Source organism: Ixodes scapularis, unplaced genomic scaffold, assembly GCF_016920785.2.
Source record: "Ixodes scapularis isolate PalLabHiFi unplaced genomic scaffold, ASM1692078v2 PGA_scaffold5__190_contigs__length_132052651, whole genome shotgun sequence".
NCBI classification, from domain to species: domain Eukaryota; kingdom Metazoa; phylum Arthropoda; class Arachnida; order Ixodida; family Ixodidae; genus Ixodes; species Ixodes scapularis.
This window is the reverse complement of record NW_024609880.1, coordinates 22,222,141-22,247,901: the sequence shown is the minus strand read 5'-3', so window position 1 is coordinate 22,247,901 and position 25,761 is coordinate 22,222,141. Positions and strand designations below refer to the sequence as shown.

Sequence of the window (25,761 nt, the reverse complement as noted above, 5' to 3'; positions counted from 1 at the left end):
GGGCACGTTTTTGGAGGTTACCGACGTATCAGAGTTGGTGCGCAAGCAAACACAGAACTACGATAGCGGATAGAAGGAGCGTAGTGGGCCAATCATCCTGTTTTATTGCCTCCTCAGTGTCCTAAGCTCCTGAAATTATGCGTGAGCCGGGAGGGTCATACTGCACTCTGGAAGGGTAGCCAGACCGCCAGAAAGGTATGGGACGCGGCCGGCCGTATACCTACTCTTCGGTAAGCCTAAGCAGGTCTTTACGGTCCGTGTTTAAACGAGAACTCTCACGAAGAGCAAAGGGTGTAATGCGAGCGTGCGCTGACCTAATTTTTATTCATTGCTAAGGTTCGCTCTCTTGTCAACTAGACAATCGAAACCGAAACCACGCCACTCCTCTCCATGGCCATGGATGTCCCATAATGCAACGAGCGCAGTGTTGCATCCATTGATTTTCTGGCGCAGTCGGTTGTGAACAGGCACCTGAGGTCATGTGTGGAGCTGACCAATAATCTGTAACTGACTTTGGACACTTCTCAGCTGTACATCAAAGGCGATCTCTAATTGTAACTCAACATTTTGCCGTTTGTCAGAGAAAAATACAAATCAGTGAAAGCAAAACGTGCTCCGCTGTTTTCAAAATATTATGTCGGGGAATAACACGGAATAATACCTTAATTATTCGAGTAAAGGGCGGCGATTAGTTGGGCTACACCGTTTAATCGATGCCATGCTTGATCAAAGCGAAAGCTAGACCTGTCGTCGCAATTTTTAAGAATATCAGCTCGGCCTTATGCACGCTGCACAAAACGTTTGCCGGTGCAGTCGGCGCCTACCGCGTTTACTCTAGAGATGGACGTTGCCAAAACACAACCGCTCGGTACGCTGGCGAAAACAACAAAAAACATGACAACATAAACAACTTTTTTTCACGGTTCGTCCTAGACGCTCTAGCCGCGAGCGATAAGCAGCCTGAGCAGTTCCGCCTCCAGACTAGCAAAAAAATGCTTATCTTGTTCTTTTCCAAAATGTGTCACTGGTGAATGCTGTCCTGTAGCAATTCTTGAACTGTGCTATACGTAGGAAGTTCATAGAAGCGATGCTCCACCGCGCACAAAGTTAAAAGCACAATACACACGATGGCTTCTTCCCGCAGCGTTCAGCGAGACAGGAAGCGACATGCTATATGTTGAATTCCGGACGAATACGTCGACTTCCGCGGAGCGGGTTTTCTCGGGATCTGGGTCAAGTCTGGAAGCGGAACGGCTCCAAAACAACGAACGGAAATCATTCGAGTGGTTTCTGATGGCCCATTGACAAACGAGCACACCGACAATTAAGGGCGATCCCAGAGCGCGAAAGGATGACAACTGGAAATCGCTGTTACAGAAGCTCGTGTGCAAATAAACCATTTCGTCGTCGGAGGAGCCCTTGCGCGTGCCGATCTCCTTACCCTGCACAGCGACTGTGAGGCAGGGTCCCCGGTAGTCGACGAGAACCCTCTGCGCCTTGGCCTCGCACTCGCTCTTGTACGTCTCTCCGTCGATGCCGCAAACGAGGCCGTGCTGCTGACATTGTTGCTGAAAGTCAAGTGTCATTACATAAGTTAAAACATGTCTTCACCACGATCATTTCTGTTTACACATAAACTCATATCTTTGACGCCATTTCACGGTGGTGGCGTCGTTGAACCAACTTTCTTCTATCAATCAGTTGACAAGCTCTACAGACGAGCGTCTTTCGAAAACAGTTCTTCGCTGTTGCCTACACGCGGGTATGTAAGGGTAGAGATCGCTTTTAGCACCACCAGCAGTAACGCCTCAACAGGCAGCAGAGAAGGAAGGCTTTCGAACGACGCTCTTTATTGCGAAAACTTCCGGTTCATAAAAACAATAGAATTACTTTCCACCATGGGCAATGCGTATCCAACCTTTGACCCGTTCTGATACTTTTGTCCAATGAACGGGCTCATAGAAAGTGTTGGATATCCTGACTCTCCCAAGTACCGCGATCATTTGATCGTGCCGCGGGCGCTCCTATTCAATGCGGGCACGAGTCGCCATTTTTAGCTCAAGTCTCATCTCACATCGACACGCGCCTGCTTCTAGCGGTCTGCTGTGGCTGCCGGTGACGCGCCGCCGTTTGCAAGCACGCTCCTATTGGTCTACTGTTGATGCCGGCGCTGCGCTGCCGCGACAAACTAGATTGGCGGCGACGCTCTGCCATTTTCTGCTTAAACGCGTCCAAGCACACACCAGCTTGGCGATACTTGTTTATAAAATCCATCCAGCGCTGATAGCGTAGTGAGCGCCACCGAGCAGACGCACCACGAAAAGGCACCAAGCGTTCTAGGAAGCTAGGAAACTGACTAAAAACATTGGTTCCAGCACTTCACGCGCGCATTTTGGGCACCTGGCACGCGCTAAAGTCACCGGATCCTGGGAAAGTTGCACCATTGCCTTCCCTGCCTGCTAGCTGCCATAGCCGGACACAAACATATACTAACATACAGACGACCGAAACCTCGCAAGGTGATTGGCTGATCGGTGTCCGTTGCCATGGCAATCGCCACTTTGGCACCTTCATATGTTCGAATCTTCGAGAGGGTCGTTATAAACCAGTCGCACCAAGATAGCTACGGAGCATCATCGTACTGAATGCGTTTCTCGCCAATTTAATCGTCTTTGGCAATGTGTATGTAATCACCTGATTAATCATGCCCATCTCCACGGATTTCTTTGAATGATCTTCATCATGCTGCGTAGTTAAAGACAAGAAAATAACGTTTCTATGCCCCAAAGCACCGACATCGCATGTGGTAGCGGTACAAAGATTTACGCTTGTTTCGCGGGTGTGTGAATCGAAAAAAATATGGGCATAGGGAGTATTCACTGGCGGCCATATCCGTGTGCGCTGCTGCTGAGCGCGTGCTGACGGCGAGTTTCCGCAGTCCTTTTTGAGCGTGCATTTAGCACCATCAAGGTTGTCGGTCTTAGCAGGATATTAATGTGAGCTCGCTCTGAGAATGCACTCTAAACATCGCCCTCAAATATGGCGTACAGTAAGTACCTCCTATACAAGATACGTCTCTATTGGTGACGAGTGCGACAGAAAGCGTCGCTGTGGTTGGCGTTCCACAAAAGCTCCTTCATGTTTCAAAAGTTGCGCAACGCGCGTCGATGCACGAGGCACGTGCAACATGGAGAGAGCATGGTGGCACAACGCAGCACTGAGCTAGATTTCGGACGCCGTGAATTTCCCAGAAGTGGCGCGCGGCACGTGCCTCGAGCATTTCTACAACAATGAATGGAACCACTTTTCCTAGGATAGAGAAGCTTTACATTTCACGCCTGGCCTAATGCTGACTATTGCGTCAGCAAATGAGGTGTTGACAGTGTTGAATTCAAAGCGAGGATTTCAGGCTTCCACCATACTTGCAAACATCATCGAACTTGTTGTTCGCAAGGTACCGACGTCACGAGAGGGAATCGAGGGCACAACCAAAAACACCTCCCCTCTAATAGCAACGTTGGCTAATTGGGCAGGAGATCAACTATAGGGGGCACTTTATCGAGGTTGTTGTCCCCACAGCCCGGTGTTTACTAACACAGCATAACAAAGAAATTGAACCTCGTCATGCACGGCCTGGACACGAGCGCTTCGCTCTGACCAGTGCTTTGGTCGCACGAGGAGCGGCCTTCGAATCGTCACCTTCGACATCGCTGATAAAAAACAAACAAGAAAGTTCAGTTTGTTGCCCCCACAGCTGAAGCGTGCCGCTAGAGGCGTGTCTGTTCGATCTCCTCCCCAATAGGGAGTATTCACTGAACGCCATATTTGAGGGCGATGTCTAGAGCTCTTGCTCAGAACGAGCTTATTGATAGGCTGCTAAGACCGGCAATTTTGATGGTGCGGAATGCACTTTGCAAAAGAACAGCGGTAACTCGTCGTCAGCACGCGCTCAGCAGTTGCGCACATCGCTATGGACGCCAGTGAATACTTTGTATAACGCTAAACGTTCCCAGCGAATTTTGATTGGCTCGCCAAGAATAGAGGGGTGAAGGATGAACTGCTCAATTCCAGAGCCCAAATGGCGACTATACGGTGAGCTCGGCGCTAATTTCTCACGATCCAAGGATTTTAGCATGCGCTTGCTTCACACTAAATATGAGCGTATACACCATTCCAATATTTACAAGTCCTCAGCCTAGCACACAAATGTTCGTCGCTTCGGCAAGCGAGCAAATCACGCGTCATACGCACGAACACTGAAAAGAGAACCAGCCAAGACGGAGCACGTGGAGCGAAAGCTCGCGCTGCAGAACTTAGGGATCCTGGGTTCGAGCCCCACCCCTGCCCGTTTCGATCTGGATGAGCATCGTATCGGCGTGCGGTCGTGTATCACTACTGCGTGATGCACGTTAAAGACCCCAGGCTAGCGGTTGTACCGCACTGGCTAAATTGCTCATCTACAGCTGGGAGACTCGTCGCCCCTGCGAGGCAGACCAAGTTCTAGGCTGTATAAACACACACACAACCCAATTATTATTAGAACCAGCCAAGAGCCCTTTTTTGGAAAGGTCTATTGGCGACGCGAGCAATCGAAAGCGTCGCAGTAGTCGGCTTCTCACGACTGGCCATGTTTTGATTATGTTGTCAGCAAAGACTTTTTCAACGACGGAAATAAAAGTATCGTAAGAACTTCAATTTTGACGGTGTGGGCAGTGTTGGTTTCAGAGCGCCATAACTTGAAGTTTCCACCATGCTCATTACAAACACAATCGAACTTGTTGTTCGCAAGGTAATGCCGTCAGGAGAAGAAACCATAGACGGGTGCTACCAAAACATTTAGCCGCCATTAGACGATTGCAAGCAGGGCATATATGGCTGCCGCCATGTGTCTGCTCCTGCGGACAAGCCTCCAAATTACAAGCCTCCAAAACTACGTTCACGCGCACGCTGCGCATGCTTGCACGCATGGGGCCCTAGTGAGGCGCCCTGCTTGCAATAGACGCGAAAGTGAACTAGAGTATAAGGGCAATAGAAAAAGCGTCGGCGGCGCCCCATCGGCCGTGTGAAGCCAGAAGTGTAAACTGCCGCGAGTGGCGCTGTTGTCGAAATCCGGAGGACATGACTACTGTAACATGGGATATGGCGTCGCGTACGTACTCAGATGGTTTTCGTGGTGTCTATGGGCGTTTTCAAAATTTGTTTTCGTGAATGTCGAGTGCTTGGCATTCTGATTAGATAGGTCTGAGTCTTGTCGTTAAGCAATAAAAACGAAGAGAAAGAACACAGATGCGCACCGCTACGCGCCAGCATGCAACACTATTTACCCCGGTTTTTACTAATTGCCCAAGTAAACGTTAAACATTAATTCATAGACGTTGAAACACCCAAAAGGCATAAATAGGCCACACTAATGAACCGCTAAGATCAAATACAGCTACGCTTGGCGCGAACTTCGTTGGCAGGAATGCTCCGGAATCGAACACCAGCGCTACCTGGTAGGTCCTACACGAAGCGCCTCACCAGGAGTCCGGCTATTTTTTCACTACTCCTATTCTAGTTGACTGCACCTTTGCTTGGGGAGCGAATCTTTTACCTCCTCTTCTTTCAATGCCAAAGGAAAAACAACCGCAACGGAATCGCCGTGCACGCGCTGTTCCACAGCAGCAAGCACGGCCCAAGCACGGCCCACTTGCGTTTGAGTGCGTTTGACTGCGTTGCATCGAGCACCGAAAGCGAGTCACCGGCACATCTGTGCTTCGCATGAAGCGTGGAATGCAATTCAATGAATCTCCTTGGCACGCGATATAAGCAGCAGGGATGTCCTGGTTTCTCGCAGCCGCAACGCAGTCAAACGCAGTCAAACGCAACTGTCTGAACCAGAGTTTACATTGCGCTGCTGAAGCGCTAACCAAGCGCCTAGTGAAGCGCTTTGATCCGAATAAATGCCGCCGTTGCAGTCGTCCCGCGGTGTTGTTGCTTGCTCGATCGCCGTCGGCGTGTCTCAGCTTCGTCGTCTTTGCTTGCGGCGCGCCGGCGGAGGCGGTTGATCTGACACACCGCGTTCGGCTTTGGCTAGCAGACGGCGTTCGTAAAATGGCGTCAGCTGTTGCTGGCTTCACGCGGCGGTACCGTGCGTGCTTCTATTCATTCGGTGTTCGTTGCCATGGTGACGACGAGGAAAGCAGACGAACTTTTTGATGCGGAAGAACGCTGCGGCGCAGCGATACCAGGTGCGTTCTAAGGCCCTTCCCGCATGCTTTTCAATGGGCGGAAGGCGAACAAAAAGAGTTCGAAATAAGGACTTAACGCAGAAGGCTGCATTTCTCCAGCGCCTCATAATTTGACGAGCCTTGCACGAAAAGCATGTTTTTAGACCAGAGTTTGGAGATAGTTTTTTTTACAACAACATGGGTCTAAAGTATCAATGTGCCGCGCTTTTAAAGCGCTAACTGAGCGCCTACTGGAGCGCTTCTGAAGCGCTAACCGAGCGCTACGTCACGCGCAAGTCATTGCCAAACGAGCGCTACTCCAGCGCTCACGAAGCGCTAACTTAGCGCTCCGCTGCATGTGTGAACCTGCCTTAAAGCGTATTGGTGTCAAAATAGACCGAGCCATTTCTTTGATTCACAGCACTTAGCGGCCACACAATAATGTTGTGAAAAAAAGTTATTCACTGTGCGTCAGCAGCCAATTTATCGTTTTAAAGAAGTGTCTTCAAGAATAATTGAAAACAAGCGTGTTGGTGAATAGATACAAATACATGAAATGATAAAACATCGACGGCGGGAATGGAAGCACAACTTTCTTATTTAGCAACAACATAGAATGACACAAAATATAAATCCGAGTGCATTTACGCTATTGCGTAACGTGTGCCACAGTGATAGCAGCTCGGCACGTGCGTAGTTCGCTATCATTGTGGCGTCGTAGTCGGGGTGGCAGTGGACGAGACAGCTTGTGCCGCCTCGTGCTCGGCTCGTGCAGACCCACAGCGGGGTTGGCCCACAAAGACTACAGCTCCCACGACGCACGCCGAAAGTGGCAGCATAACGAAAAAGCCTGTTGAGATCAGCCTATGCCCCGGGGAAGCTCCCACGAACAGCTGTGGCTGTAAAAACACGGGTACCCCGGACCAACCTCGCAGTTTCCAAAGTGCGCCAAGGAGCTGCCCCTCTTGAAGAGCATGCACAGGTTGTAGTGTTCCTGGTGTTTCGTGTCGCACACAGTCTCTGCGGGCTCCTGGCGACAGTTCTTGTTGGGGCTCACTGAAAGGAACGAAAGACGATACTCTTCATTCATCCTCAAAGCTTTGCTCCCGTAACGAAACACTTCCAGTAGGCGCTTTGGTCGGCACAAGCCGCGTAGTATGAGTTGAATATACACAGACGTTTTCATCGAGGGGAGAGACTGATGTTCGTAGAGTAGCAGGTGCAAGAACAAAATTAACCCCGGAGGAATATTATTTTCTTCGTATCATCGATTAATCGTAAGCAGGTGCCACAGAAAAAAAAATGTATACATTGTTTTTCGGTCGTTTTGCCAGGATGCTTTGACTGCCATCTCAGGTTGCTGCGAACCTTGTTCTTTGACATAGCTAATACACCATCCAAAACACTGCCTGAGGCGTCTTGTAGGAGGGTCTCACTGGTATCTGCAGACACATTCGAACATGCTTGGGGAGTGTCAGCAAATGTGTATGCAGCGAACACCGATTCTTTTGTATGATACACGAGCGATGTGACTGCGGACTAAACAAAGGCTTCATAAGCTCGCCGTAAGTACTACTCTGGGACCGGCCCTTGCTTGCATTACTCACCACAAATGTACTGCTTGCAGACATCATATCCGAGGACCAGGCAGACTTTTCTGTTTACAATGCATCTGAAAAGCATTTGAAAAGTAAACGATAGAAAGAGGATGCGTGCATTTCACACGACAGTGTGGTTCTTCTAAACACAATGAATTAAGTGAGTCATGTTCGGAACAGGGCGGTCATTTATGGAATCCAAGGTGGGATCCTGACTCCCTTTGTTCTTAAAGCGCAAAACGCCAATTTAGTCGGTTTATGTTTCGCAAACGCTTTCCCTGAGCCAGAAATTCAAACTTTCAAGAATATTTTGCCGCAGTTTCTTGATATTTTCAATGCAATGCTGGTCACGCCTTGCGAATATGTACAAAGGTAGGGGTTTGTTCCTGACTTTCATTTTGTTTGTGATTCCAGTAACTCTGAAGTTCTCATTTTTTATATTATTTACAGTTCTTTTAGCTTTTCAATGCTAAAGTTAACCGCGATGGTACTTTGAAGAAGTAACCGCGATGGTCACTGCAATTCTCGAGATACTTGAGCAATGCAGTGACCATCGCGGTTCCCTTTACCAAGTACGTTGTTTATTTTTCAGTTTGGGTCTTTCTTAGTTATCCTTCAGCGAGTTTTAAGAACTGGGTATCTCCCTTATTCGCCCGTGTCCCGGAAAAGTTATTTCAGTCCGACATCCTACTACAAATATTGTAGTGAACTCGTAGTAAGGATTAGGTGCCTCTAGTGCGCTACCACCTAAGCCATAATTGACGCAACGTTAATGAACTACGTCTGATCCTTGAGCTATGTAACTGTTTGATGAACGACGCACCTCCGTAAGACAGGGTTCCTGAAAGAACGTTAGAAAAAAAAGTCAGAGGACACCTAAACAATGAGTTATGAATGCGAAAGCGTGAATGTCTTTTTCCGCTGCCTTAGTTCGTGTGCGGCAAACTGATGTGGACGGCCACGTATCGCCAGCCGACGGTTCAGCGCGCTCTCGCGGAGTGGCCGCGCCGCGCTGGGCTCGGCCGTACAGCCTCTCCGGAGTTTGCCCGGGCGGGCTGTGCTGCTAGGCCCGCACCGCCACACTTCTTACCGGCGACCGCGCCGCTGCGTGTGCCGCGCCGCCATGGAGAGGGCCTCTCTGGTGGCATTTTTTAAAACTACGCCGCACGAGAGCTAATGGGGGCCGCGTTCCTTGATGACGCGCGCCGGCCAATGGGAGCGTATCCGTTAGAAATCGGCTTCACTTCGCCCCATTGGGACAGAGGAGTATAGGTGCCGTTTGGCGCGGCTCCAAAGCTAATGCCGTCGGTTCGCTCCATGAGACAGTTAATGCTTCCGCATTCAAAATAATTTGGGTCAATGTTTTGAAAAAAAAAAAAAAGACAGTAGATGACGGGTCGCGATACCTAATCTAGAGTTTGAAGTTATGACGCATGACCTGGAATGGGCACAAAAGTGGAATTTTATATCGCCATTTTGTAGCGCAAGTTGTACGAGCTCTAAGCATCCTAAAGTCACAACATGCATGCGTTGCCTTTTTCCTATTAAAAACACATCAACAAACACCGCATTAGATCTCTTTCTTTAGCGATATGCGGAAGACCGGCGTGGTCGTGATGTTGGACCGCATTTTTAATGTGGAGGATGATCACACATATGATTGTAGTATTTGTGACCTACAGGTTGCTTAGATCTTGTAGACTGAGTTTGCGTCAAACAAGGTTAATACAGTAATAGAGATATTAAAAAAAAAACATGTAGTGAATCTTGACTGCAATATCAAATTTCACTTTAGAGCCCCTCTAAGCAATGCTGTTGCTTTAAAAATCTGTGGATCCGTAAAATTATTTCACGGTAACCTGTAGCGTTGAGTTTCTTCATAATAGAGAGCTAAATTAAAAGTTCAATTTTTGTTTTATAAGTGTAATGCCTATTTTTGCAGCTGTCACTGACAAGCGTAATGTAGTGTTTTCACGCTACTATACACGACAAATGTTGAGAGAGTCGAGCGACAAACGTAATGACAGCGAAATGATTCGGAACTCGGAGAAAGGGTCATACCTCGTGTTACGAGGACAGGGGTTGGACGCACACGGGTCCATGTCGAAGCATACTCCGATCTTGAAGTGATCTGGGCTAACCCCGGCACACCTGTGGGGTTGGCGGAAGTGAGAAGTGAATGCTATCTCCTCGCCTTATGGGGAACGCTATGGCTGTGTTCAAGATACCTTGCGAGGCACGCATTCGGGTATGTCTTGCCGTTTGAGCCACACACAGCAAAGTAGTCCTTCGGGCAGCTACACGGGAGTCCTGCAAGACAGGACGAATGTCGACATGAGTATCTGCACCGACGGCATTACGACAACGCGTCTGCGACTGGTGAGTTTACCACGTCCTATAAAGTGGTCCCTCGATTTTCAACTGATGACATCACAGAAGTGTCACGCTGTTGCCGGCCACGACCTTGGCAGTGTCATTGCATTGGTGGTGGATGTGGCGGGCACCTGTTCTAACGCACGTCACTTTCCAGCTTGAGAGTGCACAGGTGTTTTCGCAGTCAAGAGTTGGGACACCGCGAAGACAGCGACACTCGCGCTCATGTGCACTTTTTGCCAGCACTTTTGCGCTCAACCGACAGGATCGCAACATCCGACAGCATGAAACTCCAGTATCTGTGATCTCTTTTTCTGCTAGTTCGGGTCCGCTTTGGATGCATAACCATAATAGGACGATAAATACACCAGTCGGAGGCGCGTTCCGGGCACCGTAGAAGGCATCAATGAAGGTAGAGCATTCTTTCCGCCAAAGAAGGAAAAACGTGCCTCTCGCGAGGATGCCCTTCCGTCTGGAGGTGTCGTCCAAGGAACAGGGCCCTGCGGTGCACGTGACCTTGCCGGAATCGCAGAAGCAGTCGCTGCAGTCGACCGTGAACCTTGTGTTGTGTGCTGTGAAGGGGTCATCTCAGTTGTGCCGATCCTCCAGTTGGACCGCGGAATACAGGCTCAATGAAAGTGTTTATTTGCCTCAAAGTGTCAATTGACCTAGGAGATGAAATTCGGTCAGCATTTAAAATGGTAGAAAAACCACAAGCTTGAGTAAAAAGCGTGGGCTTCTTCTGCTTCGTCGTTTCTTCATGGTGCGCGATGCGCCATCCGCATGCGCAATAAAGGTCAGTTACGAGACGCTTTATATTTGCTCCTATAAGCAAAATATATGGTATCGGGGCGAAGCAAACTGTTTTCAAGCATCACTTTCGCAAACAAGAATAAAATATATTTGTTTTTATTAGGGTAGGTTCTGAACGTCGCTAATATTAGTAATTTTATTACAACAAAAAGGTAGTCAAATCACTCAAGTTATCTCCCTCGAGATACAGATAAAAAACAAATGCTGACGTAATGACAAGTTATAAGAAGTAATGCCCTCTTGATTGAGGTGATGCAATAATAAGTAATCTGGCTACTTTTTATGGGAGCTGCAGAAGCCTGGAATGCGCATGCATTATATATTATACGATATATAAAGAAAAAGAGCCACTTTAAAAAGCACATAAACAGACAAGGAACAAAATGAAAACAAGACGCACGGTATTTGCGGCCTCCGAGCCAGCAGGGTTCGTCAGTTCCCGTGCAAGGCTGTGGCGTGCAGTCTTGGAGAGTCCCCGTGTTGGAACAGCGGCACACCATGGAGCATTTGCTGTCGTGCGCCAAGGTCGGGATGCTAACGAAAGTCCCCCTGGGCACAATCGTCTTGGAGGCTTCGCCGACTAAGCACCCTGTGACGAAGAGATAAAAAACGCCACTCTCCGTTAAACTAAATATTTGCAGGTTTCTGTAAAAGGCACCTATCCACAGTGTGAGGGAATCAGGCACGAGCTCTTCTCAATTTCTTGAAAGGCCAAAGCGTGCGTGCGTGCTGGGTGGGATGTGCATCCTGTACTGTGGATTGGTGAATCGGCATGTTCCCTTGCCAGTTCTACAACCAAACTTTCTGACATTTGTCATTTAGTCTGTGTAGCTTTCCGTTGCGCATCAAAGTAGAATGCTCTTGCCACTGGGGCGTTTCCGACCTACGCTTGTGACGGTAACTCTTTGTAATCACTCTAAAGGCTGGTTCACATAGCCCTGTTTTCTTAGGTAAGTTTACGTTAGGAAAGCTTACCTCACAAGTCATCGGGACATCTGTGCTTTAAATTAAGCGCGGCTACCAGTTCAAGGAGATAGCCTGGTACGCGACATTCGAGACACGAATGTTTCGCTCACTTGTATATAACGTAAGAAGTGAACGTAACAATGTTCACTTCTCGTTCTTGTCCTTTCTGTATTTTGCGCTGTTTTCGAATTTTCGTAATGCACCCACTATCCCAACTTCATACCTTGTTGGAGAACTCTTCTGAGGCCTTCTCGGCCCTCGAGACCGTAAACGTTTCGCGTTTTTTGTCTACACCATGTGCGTATTCGAGTGTTCCTTTTAATCGAGGCGATACTTGTGTTCCGCCATTCACAATGCTTGTTGCATGTGTATACAGAACAAGTCTTCACGTTCGTTGGTGTCAATATTCTTTTCAATTTGGAGGTAGGAGGAAGGAAGCCTTGCCTGAGACGCACTGGTACTTGCTGCAGGGGTAGTCCTTGTCCGAGCATTTGCGCTTGAGAATGCATATGCTCGAGGCGTTGCAAGTGTGCGCTCTGCAGGGATGAGTGACCTCACGCACGTTGGCCTCCAGCTTGCTCATTTCTGCAGATATATTGGGAAGAAAAATCACATTAAATTCTTATGCGACGGCGCATCAGCTTGAAAGAGACGGTTCGTACTGGAAACATAATACAAACTACGCTTCCCTACTAAAAGAAAACAAAAAAACAAACAAACATATGCACCCATATGAGCCACATTCAAAATCATATATAAAGGACCCACGTGAATAAATATTTGAAAATTAGACAGTTTAATTAGCGCAATCTAAGACTTTTACCTGCTTCAAGAAAATCGTCATTACCTCGTACACATATTATGGTCATAAAACACTCAAAATATTGTCGGTGCTGTGCGCCACCTCCATTTAATTAATATATTGCCAATTGGGAAATTATTAAAAGCAGGTAGAATAAAACAATACCATTTATTTACTATCTGACAGGAAAAGTATGGTAGAAAACCTTGGTCAAACATGAAATTGACCTGTGCGTTCTTCATTTAGGTAAATTCATTTAACGTCATATGGTGCTTTCATATGGTAATATAGTATATTGTTCATATGGCTGCACTGTATTCTTGCATTCGTGTTATCTCTAATATGATTAAATAGTGTAATTTCGGTATACGCGTTTTTTTAAAAATTTTTCGCAGTGCTAATAAACAAGCTGCACTTGTCTACCTCTCCTGGGGATTCACGTATCGTCAACCATGACCGCGTAACAAGTAATCTTGCTGTAAAACCACAGGCCTTCGTGGACTACTCCCATACTGTCTCTCGATATTTCTGGCCTCATTATCGCTAATTTATAATCAATATCTTGAAAATACATGCGCACTTTTTTCGCCAGAGACTCCAGAGTGGTTCAACTACTGCGATGGGTTCAACCAAGCTAGCCAATAGCAAGTTGTCATCCTCACAGGATTACCGGGGCTAGCGTTTGAGTCGGTTAGTGTTCCAGGTGTTTTTACCAGAACGTCTTTTCAGTCTCTTTATTCGCTGCAAACCCCGCCGATAATCCCACTGACCGGTTTTCCGACTTCTGTCCGGCTGGGAAGTGTTCTCCGCGTAGTTCACTACCGTCCAAGTGGAAATATCAACAACCAAAAGGAGCTATTAGAGCACAAATGTACTTCCCCCAATTGCAAGGATATTGGCACCCCAAAGGCGGCTCTTGAGTTTTAGTAACAGCGTTTTGAATGCTCCGGATACTAAAATACAAGACGATTCTTGCTGAAACAGACGCGGCATTCCGATAGTTCAGCCGAAATGTAATGTCGACGAGTTTCAGTGTTTTACTGGGTCTCTTAGGTAACCATAGCATATCGTTATTTTCTATACACACCGTGTAGCTTTGCTTGTTTTTGTCGATCCTGGGTTCTTCGGAGGAACGCTCACTTTATCAAGCGCGAAAGAGGTCAAACGATGTGACGATAGGAAACATATTAAAAGATACCGACACATTACTCCAAAAAATAATAAAATATTTCAGTTGTCTCTGAGGCTATCGGTTTTATACGGAAACTAAACCCACGTCCATTCTGCTCAGAATAATTCCTATACTATAAGCTAATCAAGCAGCATTGACAGTGGCCATATATTGTGCATACTGCAGATCAAAGCGAGTCATTGGATCCTCACCGAACTCGTGTTCAACACATTCGCGGAGTGCACGCCCAAAATATCATGGCCTCCGACAATTCTAGCTATGACCCTTTACTCAGATATCAAAAAGTGCTGCACAAACATTTTGACAGTAAAAATTAAAAAAAACACAGACCGCATAAATTATTTCTCTTCAAAAATTTATCTTCTCAATGTAACTGTGTAGACATAAATAATAATAAGAAAATAATAGATTCCTTCAGTATAATGTTATCGAACGCGGCATAATAAACTAATTACCTAAATTCCCAAACTTTTGAACCATTCTTTTTTTTTTCTTTTTTTTTAGCTGGAGCATTTTGATAGACGGTTTGCTAAATCCCCCAAGCTCACCGGTTCGCACTCGAGAAATCATGCAAACGGTGTTTCTTCACTTCCCCACTGATCGGTAATATCGACCAATTCGATGCTTACACGCTTTTGACTGTGATCTGGTGTCATTCTGAATACACGTCGTGTAGAGTGCAGAGACATGTTGTACTGTGCATGCGATCCGCCCTTAAACCCGGCCCTGAGCTGCAGAAATTTCTTACAATATTATCATTCTCGTACAGCTTCGAAGACGCTAAAATTAACTTCGAAAATAAAAATGTTATAAACAGCCCCGCTGACTCCGAGCTAAATCATGGTTTTGGTTGATGTGAATTCTGAGTTTTTTTAAACAAATTCTTGCTAAAACGACAATCTCGAGAATGGTAATATTGCAAGAGATTTCCGTAGCTCAAACCACTTTGGAAGGTGGATTGCAGGAACAGCGTGGAAAACGCTAAAACTGACGATAAATTAAAAAAAAAAAAATGAAACGACCGGTCTCTGCAATCTACACGATGCTTATTGCTAGGGTGTCCTCCTCTCCCTCTTTTTTTCCCTTGCTGCGTTGAGGGCCTAGGCAATCGGAAATACGCGTCCAGGCGATCGGATATACGCCCCTCGGTCCACCGTTCGGTATCTTATAGAATGACTTGCACGTTGCACGATGCTAGTTGCTCCGCCATTGTGCGGTGGCTCGGACCTTTTAATAATCGGCACGTGACTTTCGAAAGCAGTCTATAGTGAGGGAAAGATGCGATCTTATTCAGGGGCTACGCGACCGCTAGGTAAAGTGTCGTTACCGGTTGACAACTAGTCGGTATCCATGCTTCACTTTCGGGTGGGACTTCCGTCATGCTGTTTGTTTCAGTATTGATATCTTAATCTCCTCCGAGCTAAAATTTACACGCAGAGTAGCGCGAAGCATAATATAGTTGTCGGAATTATATCACCAGCTGCGACATCTTCAGACTACGCACAAACTATGTATTCCGATCTGACTGCAATTTTTTTGACGACAGGCAAGATATTTGAAGCTAAACATTTTTGGCTGTTGTCAATATTTCTAAAAAGTTGTTTCGTGGACTATAAATAATTAAATTGCTAATTGTAATTTTATGCTCACAATCTGACATTCGCCTGCATCGTTAACGTTATCCCGAAAGTATCATATTCTAATTTCCAGTGGCCTAAAATAATGTTCAGTTTTTGGTGAAAATCTCTGTATGCAAAGAAGGCAGCGGAGACTGCAATGTTAGGTTCATCGAGGAGCATGATCGCCTGCAGGGCCGCACTGACCCAGGTAAGGCCTGAGGGAGATGCAGGGCGGGTTTTCCCCCGGAGGAGCCAGCGCTTCGCAGAGGGTGTAGGGCGTCTGGAACTCCTTGAGGCGGCTTGGGTCCACGCAGCGGTTCAGGATGTCCACACAGTCGTCTCTGCGAAACACGCGCATCTTACGCGTTTGCTCATCCCATCCACATTTTATGGTCAGTCGTAAACACAATTTTGAAGTGATTTCAGAGAATTAGCGCAATAGCAGAATAGCTTTCAGTTACTTTGTGGAAGTTCTTTTTTCTGAAAGAAAGGTACTTTGTAGGGAAAATTTTGTTTCCGTCTACACTACCGGTTTTTTTACCAAACGAAGAGCTGCGCGCCTCAGCGAAACACACACACACACGCATACACACACATACACACACACGCACGCACGCACACGCACGCACGCACATATATAAACAAACACATAGATACACAAACCAACACACGCACGAACACACACACAGAGGGAGAGCCATACACAGGCACACAGAATCTGAAAGATTGTTTCTTGGAGGTGAACAATCGGCTCACTTCGGCTTGTGGGAGAGCCCTTACAAAAATCTGTTGTTAAATTCTTTTGAATTTTTGTTGAAAATTTTCTAGAGTTGTATTCAATTTCTTTTTAAACTTTTTTTATGTTTTTTAGACTCTGTTTTGACAACTTATTTAACTCCTGGTTAAAATTGGCCACTTAAATCCTTTAGAATTCCTTCTTACATAGATTCTTTTGAATTCCTTCTTACATAAATTTTGTTGAGTTCCTTTTGACGGAACCGCAGATTAGCGTTTAAAAAAACACTCAATTTTTCTAAATATATTTTTGAATTTCGTTAGGAAATAGTGTCTTTTTTTGTAGATACACATCCCAGAAATAAGCAATGTAAACAAACACAAACACCATCAAGCACCGGCCAAATGATTACCTTCAATATGTAGGCTAAATAAGGCTCTGGTGCTGTCCTCTTGACAGCACCGGAGCCTTATATAGCCTACATATTGAAGGTAATCATTTGGCCGGTGACCACCGCAGCACTTACTAAGTTTCCAAGTCTCCGGTCTCCTTCTCAAAAGTCTATCAAAGGGAAGACAGTGTTTCAAAGTTCGTGGACTCTATCTCTTACTAAAAGCATTGGAACAACTAATAATAATTTCGTGTAGTTGCAAAAACAACATCCACAAAAACGGCTCATAGAACGAATGTTATCGCTTCTCTGCATAGCACCACTCAGGACGAAGCCAGTTACGGCGGTTGCTCCACTTTAAAATAGTTATTTTGCTCTTCTTTACTAGTTGAATAGGGTCAATAATGTCACGATAGTCATTTACAAAGTGAGAACGGCTGGGCGTGTTTTTCGAACGCCTGGCCTCTAGCACGCGCCCCATGCCTTCCGTCGTGCTTTGACTGCGCAGTCGAGCTCGAGGGGCGCGAGACGTCGAAGAGTTGTCAAGAATAGAAGGCTCCCGCTGGAGGCAGGAGAACGGAAGGTCCTGCCTACGGTTCTCAACTTGTCAGAGACTATTGAGAAACTTAGTGACTTTTGACATAGTCAAGATGTATTATGTTCAATAAAAAGTCAACAGAAAGTCTGTAGCTTTTCTTTTGACACTGGCTACAGAAAGTAAACTGAATTATTTAAACACGAAGTAAACAGAACGTTTGCAGTATATCTGATAACACTTTCAACAGGAAGTCAACAGAAAAATATCCAACGTAGAGTTAATAGAAAGTCAATAGCTTTTCTTTTGACTCAGGCAGAAGAAAATTATAAAAAATGTTTCAACAGAAAATCAACAAACTTTCTGCAGACCATGTCAACAGGAAGTCAGTCAAAATAAAGTAATCAGAGTGAACAGGAAGTCAATACATTTTCAATAAAAAGTAAAAAAAAACCGTCATATCGGACGCCGCACACGACCGCAGACCAAATAAAATAATAAAAAAATGTCTATTTTTATAAAATAATATAAAGAAATAATATGTGAATAAGTTTTATTTTCATTTTTTAGGAAATAACCTACAAAAAACGTCGATACAACTTCTTTTTAATTTTTTTATAAATAAGACTACAAAACAAAATATATTGTTGTTCCTTTTGAATTTTTTAGAAAATAACCTACAGAAGAACGTCTTCACAAGTTCTTTTTAATTTTTTATAAATAAGTCTACAAAAATTCAATATTCTTTTCTTTTGAAAGTTTTTTGACAATAGTCAAAAGAAAGTGCGTTTATAAAGGAATTCATAGGATCGCGGAAAGTCAATAAGAAAGTCTAAAAAAATTAAAAAGAATGTTGAGACCCGTTTTTGTAAGGGAGGCTAAAGCACAATGGACACAAGCCTCAAAAGTAGGAAACTGGGAAAATAAATTAGAGGTTTCGGTGACGTCACTGCGTAATTGCTTGCGCAAGAGAAGGTTTCGTACCATTATCTTTCATTCGTAAGACCATTATTCGGCATGTTTTTAGTTTAGACCCATGTTACAAAGAAAAAAAAAAGAAAAAAAAAAGAAAAAAAAAGGAAAAAAAAAACGGGACGCGGGATGGCCAAAATAAAAAAACAAAAAACAAAAAAACACGCTTTTTGTGTAAGGCTTGTCAAATTATGAGGCGCTGATGAAAACCAGCCTTCCGCATCAAGTCCTTATTTCGATCTCTTTTTGTTCGCATTCCGCCCATTGAAAAGGATGCGGAAAGCGGCTCAGCATGCACTTCGTATCTCTGCGCCGCACTGTTTGTGTTGTTCATTGCTTGCTTCAAACGTGAACTCGAGTCCTAACGCATCGAACAAAGTCAACGCGAATCCTTATCCGCATTTCGGTGAAGTTCCATAGGACGGTACGTACGGCTGCCAGCCTATGTATTTCCGTTGAGATACCCCGCGAAATATAGTACCCCAATGTAAACCAAAAGTTTCGGTTCAACCACATAAACAATTTGGTTGGCAAACAAACAAAACAATAGCAACAACATCAACGAAACAACAACATTGTTTTCAGGAATGATTTAAATGTTATAGCATTTCGTTTTGTACCGTGAGGTCGTGCTGTCGTTGAGATATGGCTGACAAGATCACGTTGTAGATGAGCAATTTATTTAATGAAGTATTATTTCTAGCCTTACTAGCACGTACGACAGCACGTCGTCACGATGCATGCTAAAAATGTCGAAGCCAGTGTGCAATCCCAATAGCCCCAGAACGCCCGTGTTCCTCACTTTTGAAAGAAAGTAAAAACGCGCTATATGCGCGAACGCTGAACACAGAGTTTTAAGGAACCGTCTTTGCCAATCCGGTACGGTACCATGGCCCCTCCGGTACGAATGGCGCATATGGGAGTCTTCTGCGGCAGCACAAGTGCAGTTCGTACCGGGAAACCCGCCGTATCGTATCAAATGTGCAAAAACGGTTCCCTAAAACTCTTTAATGACACAGACCAGAAGCTTTTTGCTGAACGGGAATTTGCTCGGAAACAGCTTTTATCTCGAGCAATGAAACATGTTATTGGCAAAGTGCGCGATCGAAAGCGTCACTGTGGTCGGCCTTCCACGATTGGCCCAATGATGACTATGACATCAGCAAAGGATTTCTTATTGACAGAAATAAAAGTAAGGGAAAAGCATAAAGCTTGGTGGTGTTCGCAGTGTTGGTTTCAGAGCGCAATGGTTTCAGGCCTCCACCATGCTAATTACAAACACCATCGAACTTATTGCTTACAAGATAATGACGTCACGAGAAGGAACCATTGGAGGGCGTTACCGAAGCAAACTGCGGATAACAGGGGGTATTCACTGGACTCCATATTTGAGGGCGATGTTTAGAGCGCATGCTCAGAACGAGCACACATCAATAGCCTGCTCATACCGGCGATCTTGATGGTGCGGAATGCGCATGGCAAAAGAACCGTGGAAGCTCGCCGTGAGCACGTGCTCAGCAGTCGCGCACACAGCTATGGCCGCCAGTAAATACTCCCTATACAGCTTTTCACAAAAGCATACGCCGCTCCTATTACTATCGAGAATTTATAATAGAGTACGCAAAAGCTTCACGCACACAAATAAAGACCACCATAGCCATGTGCCAGCCCAAAACGAGGTGCGCAAACCTTTTGCGTACACTATTCTAATACTCGCGCTAGTAAATCCATTATGACTGATTCTATCCGTGAGTGATACTGACTTGCAGATGGCACTGGCGTGGTCGTGTCTGTGGCACGGTTTGAGCTGGAGGGTGCAGGCGACGGCCTTCCAGGCCTCCGGGGGACAGGTGGACACGTTGCGGACGGGGATGTCCATGACCGGCAGGCGGATCAGACCCTGGGACCAGAGGCGCACGTCGGCCTCGGCCGTCTTGTCCGAGCGCGCGTTGCAGCTGTGGAACAGCTCGGTCGGGCGCCGGTTGAAGTGGGTGCAGTACGACAGGTCATCGCAACCCAGCTCGCACGGCTCGTCCACTGCACACACATGCCGCGCAGGTGGCGAATTTAAAGCTTACCTGCATGCTTCGTTATGCCACCAAGCTGACCGGTCGGTGTTCGGCAGGCGGACCGGACACCGATAAATGAATAATAAATAAATAAGCTTTATTTTTCATTTCCCATTACAGGTAATGATGGGGCGGAGAATAAAAGGCGCGATAGACGGCTTGACAAGCTCTCAGCCCCAGTGACATTCTGCTGCAGTCACAGGAAACATTCAAATAAAACACAAAGGTATTCAATTAAAGAACAAGCAGATTCAACAGATATCAATCACCCTGTGATTAATATCTGGTCGCTCAGCTTTCATCGAACCACGAAGGCGGTTTTCGAAAACGAGTAAAGCATGAACTATAACAGAAAGGGGTTCCTCACCGGTGCCATTTGCGGGGTTTGTGCTGATGGCATGTGGCTTGATCGCTTTCCGAAGCAACGAATATGCGTGTGCTGGGCTCTGGATTATATCCTGCTGTTCTTGTTAGGAACCGACATCAAGTTAGGAACCCACAAGTTAGGAACCCACAAGTTAGGAACCACAAGTTAGGAACCCACATCGCCACCCTTATTCTAAATCGCAAGGTTAGCTGGGTCTGTATTACAATAGGATTATGCAAACTGATATCTTTACTTTATTTTCCCCCGGAGATGCGAATATGGGAAGCGAATGAACAGGCTGTACCTTTAAATGAGAGAGAGAGAGAGAGGACAAGTTAGGAACGATTGCGAGCGGCGACATCAGCTAAGGAAAACCGGCATCTTTCGTTGTTTGATAGGTTCCGCGAGTTTGATCCGTTTGGCTGGCTCGTTCAACATTCAGCTTTCCTGCGGGCAGCACCTGTCTGGTCGCATTAGGGTCTGAGGAGTTTCCCACAACGAGGGAAAAAACAAATCAAGAACAACATTAGAGGTCACCTTAGCACTTCCTATGAGTTGTGAATGCGAAAGCATGAATGTCGTTCTGCCGCTCCTTTAGTTCGTCGGCGGCGTAGTGGCGTAGACGGCCACGTTTCACCGGCGGACGGCCGAGCGAGCGCTTTCGTGAAGTGGCCGCGCCGAGCTCGGCCGTGCAACCGCTCTGGACTCTGCCCGGACGGGCTCTGGGCCTCTGGCTGTGCCACTACCGCTCCTTTTTCTTTCCGGCGGCGGGGCGCTGCGTGCGCTGCGCGGCCATGAAAAGGGCTTCTGTGTTTTTTTTTTAATTACTCCGCACGAAAACCAGTTGCACATTTTTTTCCTTAATGACGCGCGCCAGCCAATGGGAGCATAATCCATCAGAAGTCGGGATAACTAGAGAAAGGAGATTTAAGGTGCCGTTTGACCAACGTATGGCGTAATTTCAAAGCTGATGACGTCGGTTCGTTCCATGGGACAGTTAATGCTTTCGCCTTAATAATAAGCTAGGCAAGAACAGCAGGATATAATCCAGAGTCGGAGTACAGCTGGAACAAAATACACAGCTTTCAAAACCACGCGCTTTCCTCATAGCTCTCGAAATTTCACCGTACTATGGTGGGACAGACGGGAGCCCGACGCATGCGCTTGTATAACCTTAAGCAACTGTTTCAAAGTGAACGTGCCATCATGGACGTGTCAACTTATTAGTTCTTTGTTGCGTTACACATTTTAACGTTGTCTGAGCCCTGTCCGAAGAATGCGCAATTTCGGAAGGAGTCTACGTTTTGAGCATAGAAGTTATACTACCGATACGACTGTGTGTTCTTTCATTGTACAATCACTTTCAAGCTGTACCGGTACCGACATATGGGACAACATATATTTGTTTTATATAGTTATCTTAATGCGAAAGCATAAAGTGTCCCACGGAGCGAGCCGCACCAAATGGCACCTTAAATCCTTTCTCCAAGTGAAGCCAGCTGCCAGTTACGAAACCACGCGAAAAGCCTAGACAACGGTAGCTAATTTCCCCGATCCCAAAGGAGCGGAGTAAAGCTGGTGGATTGCAGCTTCGGTCCCATTGGCTGGCGCGCGTCAACGAGGCTCCCATTGGGCGGTGCGCGTCAGCTTCAACGACCGCTCACCTCATGGCGCTGCGTGTCCGCGCCGCGCGCCGTTAACACGGAGCAGCCAAGGTCAGCGCACCCAGGAGAGCGCGCGCGCTGACCGGTGACGAAAAATACGCAGCAGACGAAATAAGAGAGCGGACGAGCGGCTTGCATGCTTCCGCATTCACAACTCATAAGGAATGCTTAGGCGTACCTCGATCTTTTATTTTAGAGCGCAGCTCTTAGGTGCCCGTTTCCGGCTTGAGCGGCGTCGGCGTAACCAAGGTCACCCCAAGGTCACGTGACCATTCAGGTCACGTGACCCCCCAAGGTCACGTCAGTGTTGTACACGTTCCTCAAAAATAGGAACGAAAGCTCGTTCCTCGTTCCTCCTGATTTTTGGAACGCGTTCCCGTTACAAGTTTCATCTGTGAGAAAGGAATTCGTTCCCGTTACAGTTAAAAAATGGAACGTATCGTTACATATACGTTACATGTGTATTTTGCTGACTACCATATTTAGTTATATCGAGAAAATATTTCTTTTATTTTTTTTTAAAATCTATTCCGTCAAATGGGAACATAAGAATTTGAAGGCCGTGATTGAAGAGCACCAGGAGAAGAAAACAGGCGGAAGCAGGGTTATTTTTGTTGATATATACCTTTAAAAATCTAAGCTTCTACCCATATTTATGTTTGTGGTGGGGGACTCAGACGAGCCAAATGTACTGTTACCCTACATTGCACGAGCGTTTTACAACAATTTCACAACAACTTCAATCGAGAAAAATCTCTTGTTCGAACTCAACAACCGTTGATTCTCGATGTTTTGCGCAGGACGAGCGAGTGATGAAGAGGGTAGGGCTTTTGGAAGGTCAGTCTTGAAAACTACAAGTCCTTCTTCATGAAGGCTGGATTCGTTGTTCAGTTTGAAGGTGGGGACAAGCAGAGACTTAATAAAGGTAAATTTTTGCGTAACTTTTAAGTGTCCAATGCTCGGGATACAGGGGTATGTTCGAAGCCTGGTTATTTGTACTTTTGTTGTATCTGTTGTTCGCTTTGTGGAAGTTCAGTGATAGCTGTAGTCGGCCTCAGATTTCTGGGTGTGTGAGGATTCGTGGAAGCATAGAAAGTAGCTGAGTTTGAAACCTTCATTTTTCTGTGTCCTTTGCTTCGACTAAAAAATTTGCTTTTTGTAGCGCAGTCCCGCGGGCACTGAAAATAGAATCGATGTCCCCTAGCTCTCCTGCACCCGACTGTTACCAAGCGGGTACCACTCAAGATAAACCTGAAGATAACTAAGCAAAAAGTTAACGAGATCCTGCTCTTCGTAAAGATATTGTTTTTATACTTTTACAATTTTCCTCTTAGAAATCAAATTAACGGACGAAAAAAAAAGGAACGCCGTTCCTTTTCCCGTTCCACTAAAAATGTAACGCCTTCCCGATCCAGTTCCACCGATGCGAAATGGAACGGCGGCGTTCCTTCGTTCCTCCTAAAAGGAACGCGTTCCAGGAACGCCGTTCCGTACAGCACTGGGTCACGTGACCCCTCCCAAGGTCACGTGACCCCTCCCAAGGTCACCTCAAGGTCACGTGACCCCTCAAGGTGACCCCCACGTCCCCCCAAGGTCACGTGACCCCCCGAGGGCACGTGGGCCCCTCCCCGAGGTCACGCGATCCCCTCCCCCCGAAGTCACGTGACACCCCCCCCCCCCCCGAGGTCAGCTGACCCCCCCGGAGCATATTAAAGAATGAGGGGAGGAGGAGGAGGAGGAGAAGGAGGAGGAAGAGGAGGAGGAGGAGGAGGAAAAGGTGTCTACCCTCCCCTCAGTACCCTTCCCTCCTCCTCCTCAAGAGCTGCGCTCCAATTCGGCGTTACAGGGGCTTGTAAACGGCTTTCACTTTTTAAATTTTTTTACATTATTCATTTTACAAATTTTAATTATTGCTATGCCAGTTACTTTTGCAAATTCTAGTATTTATTTATAAAGCTGAAGATATATATCCATGTATGTGCAATTATTTTTGTGTATAATATATCTATTTATATTGTCACGAATGACAAATGCTGAGGCGGCTTATAAGGGGGGAAACTAAACGTTTAATGGGGCGAACTTTGGCCCAAAACAAAATAAAAGAAAGTTTGAGTCGGAGGCATCGATGTCGGCGTAACAGCTGGATCAAGCGCTGGGGCGAGCCTGACTCCGTCTCGCCGCGCGGTGCACCTTTGAACCCGCGTGGCTTTCTGGAACATCCGGCGTAGAACGGTCGGCGACTGCAACATTCGTAACTCGAATGCTCCAGAAACCCACGCGGGTACACAAAGTGCTCTGGGTGGCGAGCGAAATCCATCTCGCTCCAGTGTTTGATTCTGCTGTTTTGGTGACATCGACACCTGGGACGCTAACCTTCTTCTCTTTCGGCCCCAAGTTCGCCCCATTCAGAGTGTAGTTTCTCCAGTTATTAGCTGCCTCATCGTTTATCATTCGTGACATTTTTGGTGTAGGTGCCGGGTAACGCAGCTCATGAAGCGTAAAACTTCGGAGCCTCCCAGCGCAAGCCCAATGCCTCACTCAAGAGGACCATCCGCAGAGACTACCGAGACCTGAAGAAGCCGCCGCACCCAAGGCTATACCGCCGTAAACCGGACTTTTGCCACCCAAGACCAAGCAGCCACCGAGGCCGTCGATGGACAGCCAGTCGTCGTAGACCCCAGCCGCCGCCGCTGTAGGTATACCTGCCCATCGCACCCCGGACTCCGACGCCTTACTACGGTGGGGTCCACGAGGATATCGAGGATTGGCTGCAACACTATAAAGATGAAGCCCGCCAGGGGGATCGGTGGCCGAGTGGTCGAGCGCACACCAGCTCGGAGCACGTAGAGCGAAAGCTGGCGCTGTAGAACCCAGGAATCCTGGGCTCAATTTCCACCCTGCCCGTTTCGATCTGGATGAGCATCGTACCGGCGTGCGGTCGTGTATCACTACTGCGTGGTGTACGTTAAAGACTCCAAACTACCGATTGAACCGCAATGGCTAAATTGCTCATCTACAGCTGAGAAACTCGTCACCCGCTGAGGCAGACCAAGTTCTAGGCTATATAAACATACAAACAACCCAATTTTCTGAAGCCCGCCAGAACGGATGGACAACTGAGCAGTGTTTTCACAATCTCTATTTCTCGCTTGAAGGCATTGCGAAGCACTGGATTGAAATCCACGAAGCCTCCTTCACTACATCGGAGTCCTGCGTCGCCGAATTGAACCGTAAGCTCATCAACCAGCACCGTCGGCGGCGAGCGGAGGACTTTTTCCAAACAAGGGTGCCGGGCCCCAACGAAATCGTCACCAGCTTCGTTAAATATGTCCTGCGCATAAGTGCCCGGGCCGATCCTGAGGCCGCTGAGAAGAAGGAACTTAGTGTCCTCACGCGTGGCGTGAAGGGCGAATATGTCGGAGCCCTCGTCCGCAATCCCCCGAGAACCGTCAACG

At 46.7% G+C, this 25,761-nt stretch overlaps 1 protein-coding gene across 1 annotated transcript in view; it reads right to left on the bottom strand.

Moving 5' to 3' along the window:
- Nucleotides 1-25,761, bottom strand: part of LOC8050492 (reversion-inducing cysteine-rich protein with Kazal motifs) — a 231,124-nt gene that overhangs the window by 4,122 nt on the left and 201,241 nt on the right. The window contains exons 11-20 of the mRNA XM_040502511.2: nucleotides 19,970-20,243; nucleotides 15,777-15,913; nucleotides 12,404-12,544; nucleotides 11,394-11,582; nucleotides 10,630-10,752; nucleotides 10,036-10,117; nucleotides 9,869-9,958; nucleotides 7,817-7,881; nucleotides 7,138-7,265; nucleotides 1,442-1,568 (exon numbers count right to left, since the gene is read on the bottom strand). Of these exons, the coding sequence (XP_040358445.1) occupies nucleotides 1,442-1,568; nucleotides 7,138-7,265; nucleotides 7,817-7,881; nucleotides 9,869-9,958; nucleotides 10,036-10,117; nucleotides 10,630-10,752; nucleotides 11,394-11,582; nucleotides 12,404-12,544; nucleotides 15,777-15,913; nucleotides 19,970-20,243 (1,356 nt within the window). The remainder of the gene's footprint in view (nucleotides 1-1,441; nucleotides 1,569-7,137; nucleotides 7,266-7,816; nucleotides 7,882-9,868; nucleotides 9,959-10,035; nucleotides 10,118-10,629; nucleotides 10,753-11,393; nucleotides 11,583-12,403; nucleotides 12,545-15,776; nucleotides 15,914-19,969; nucleotides 20,244-25,761) is intronic.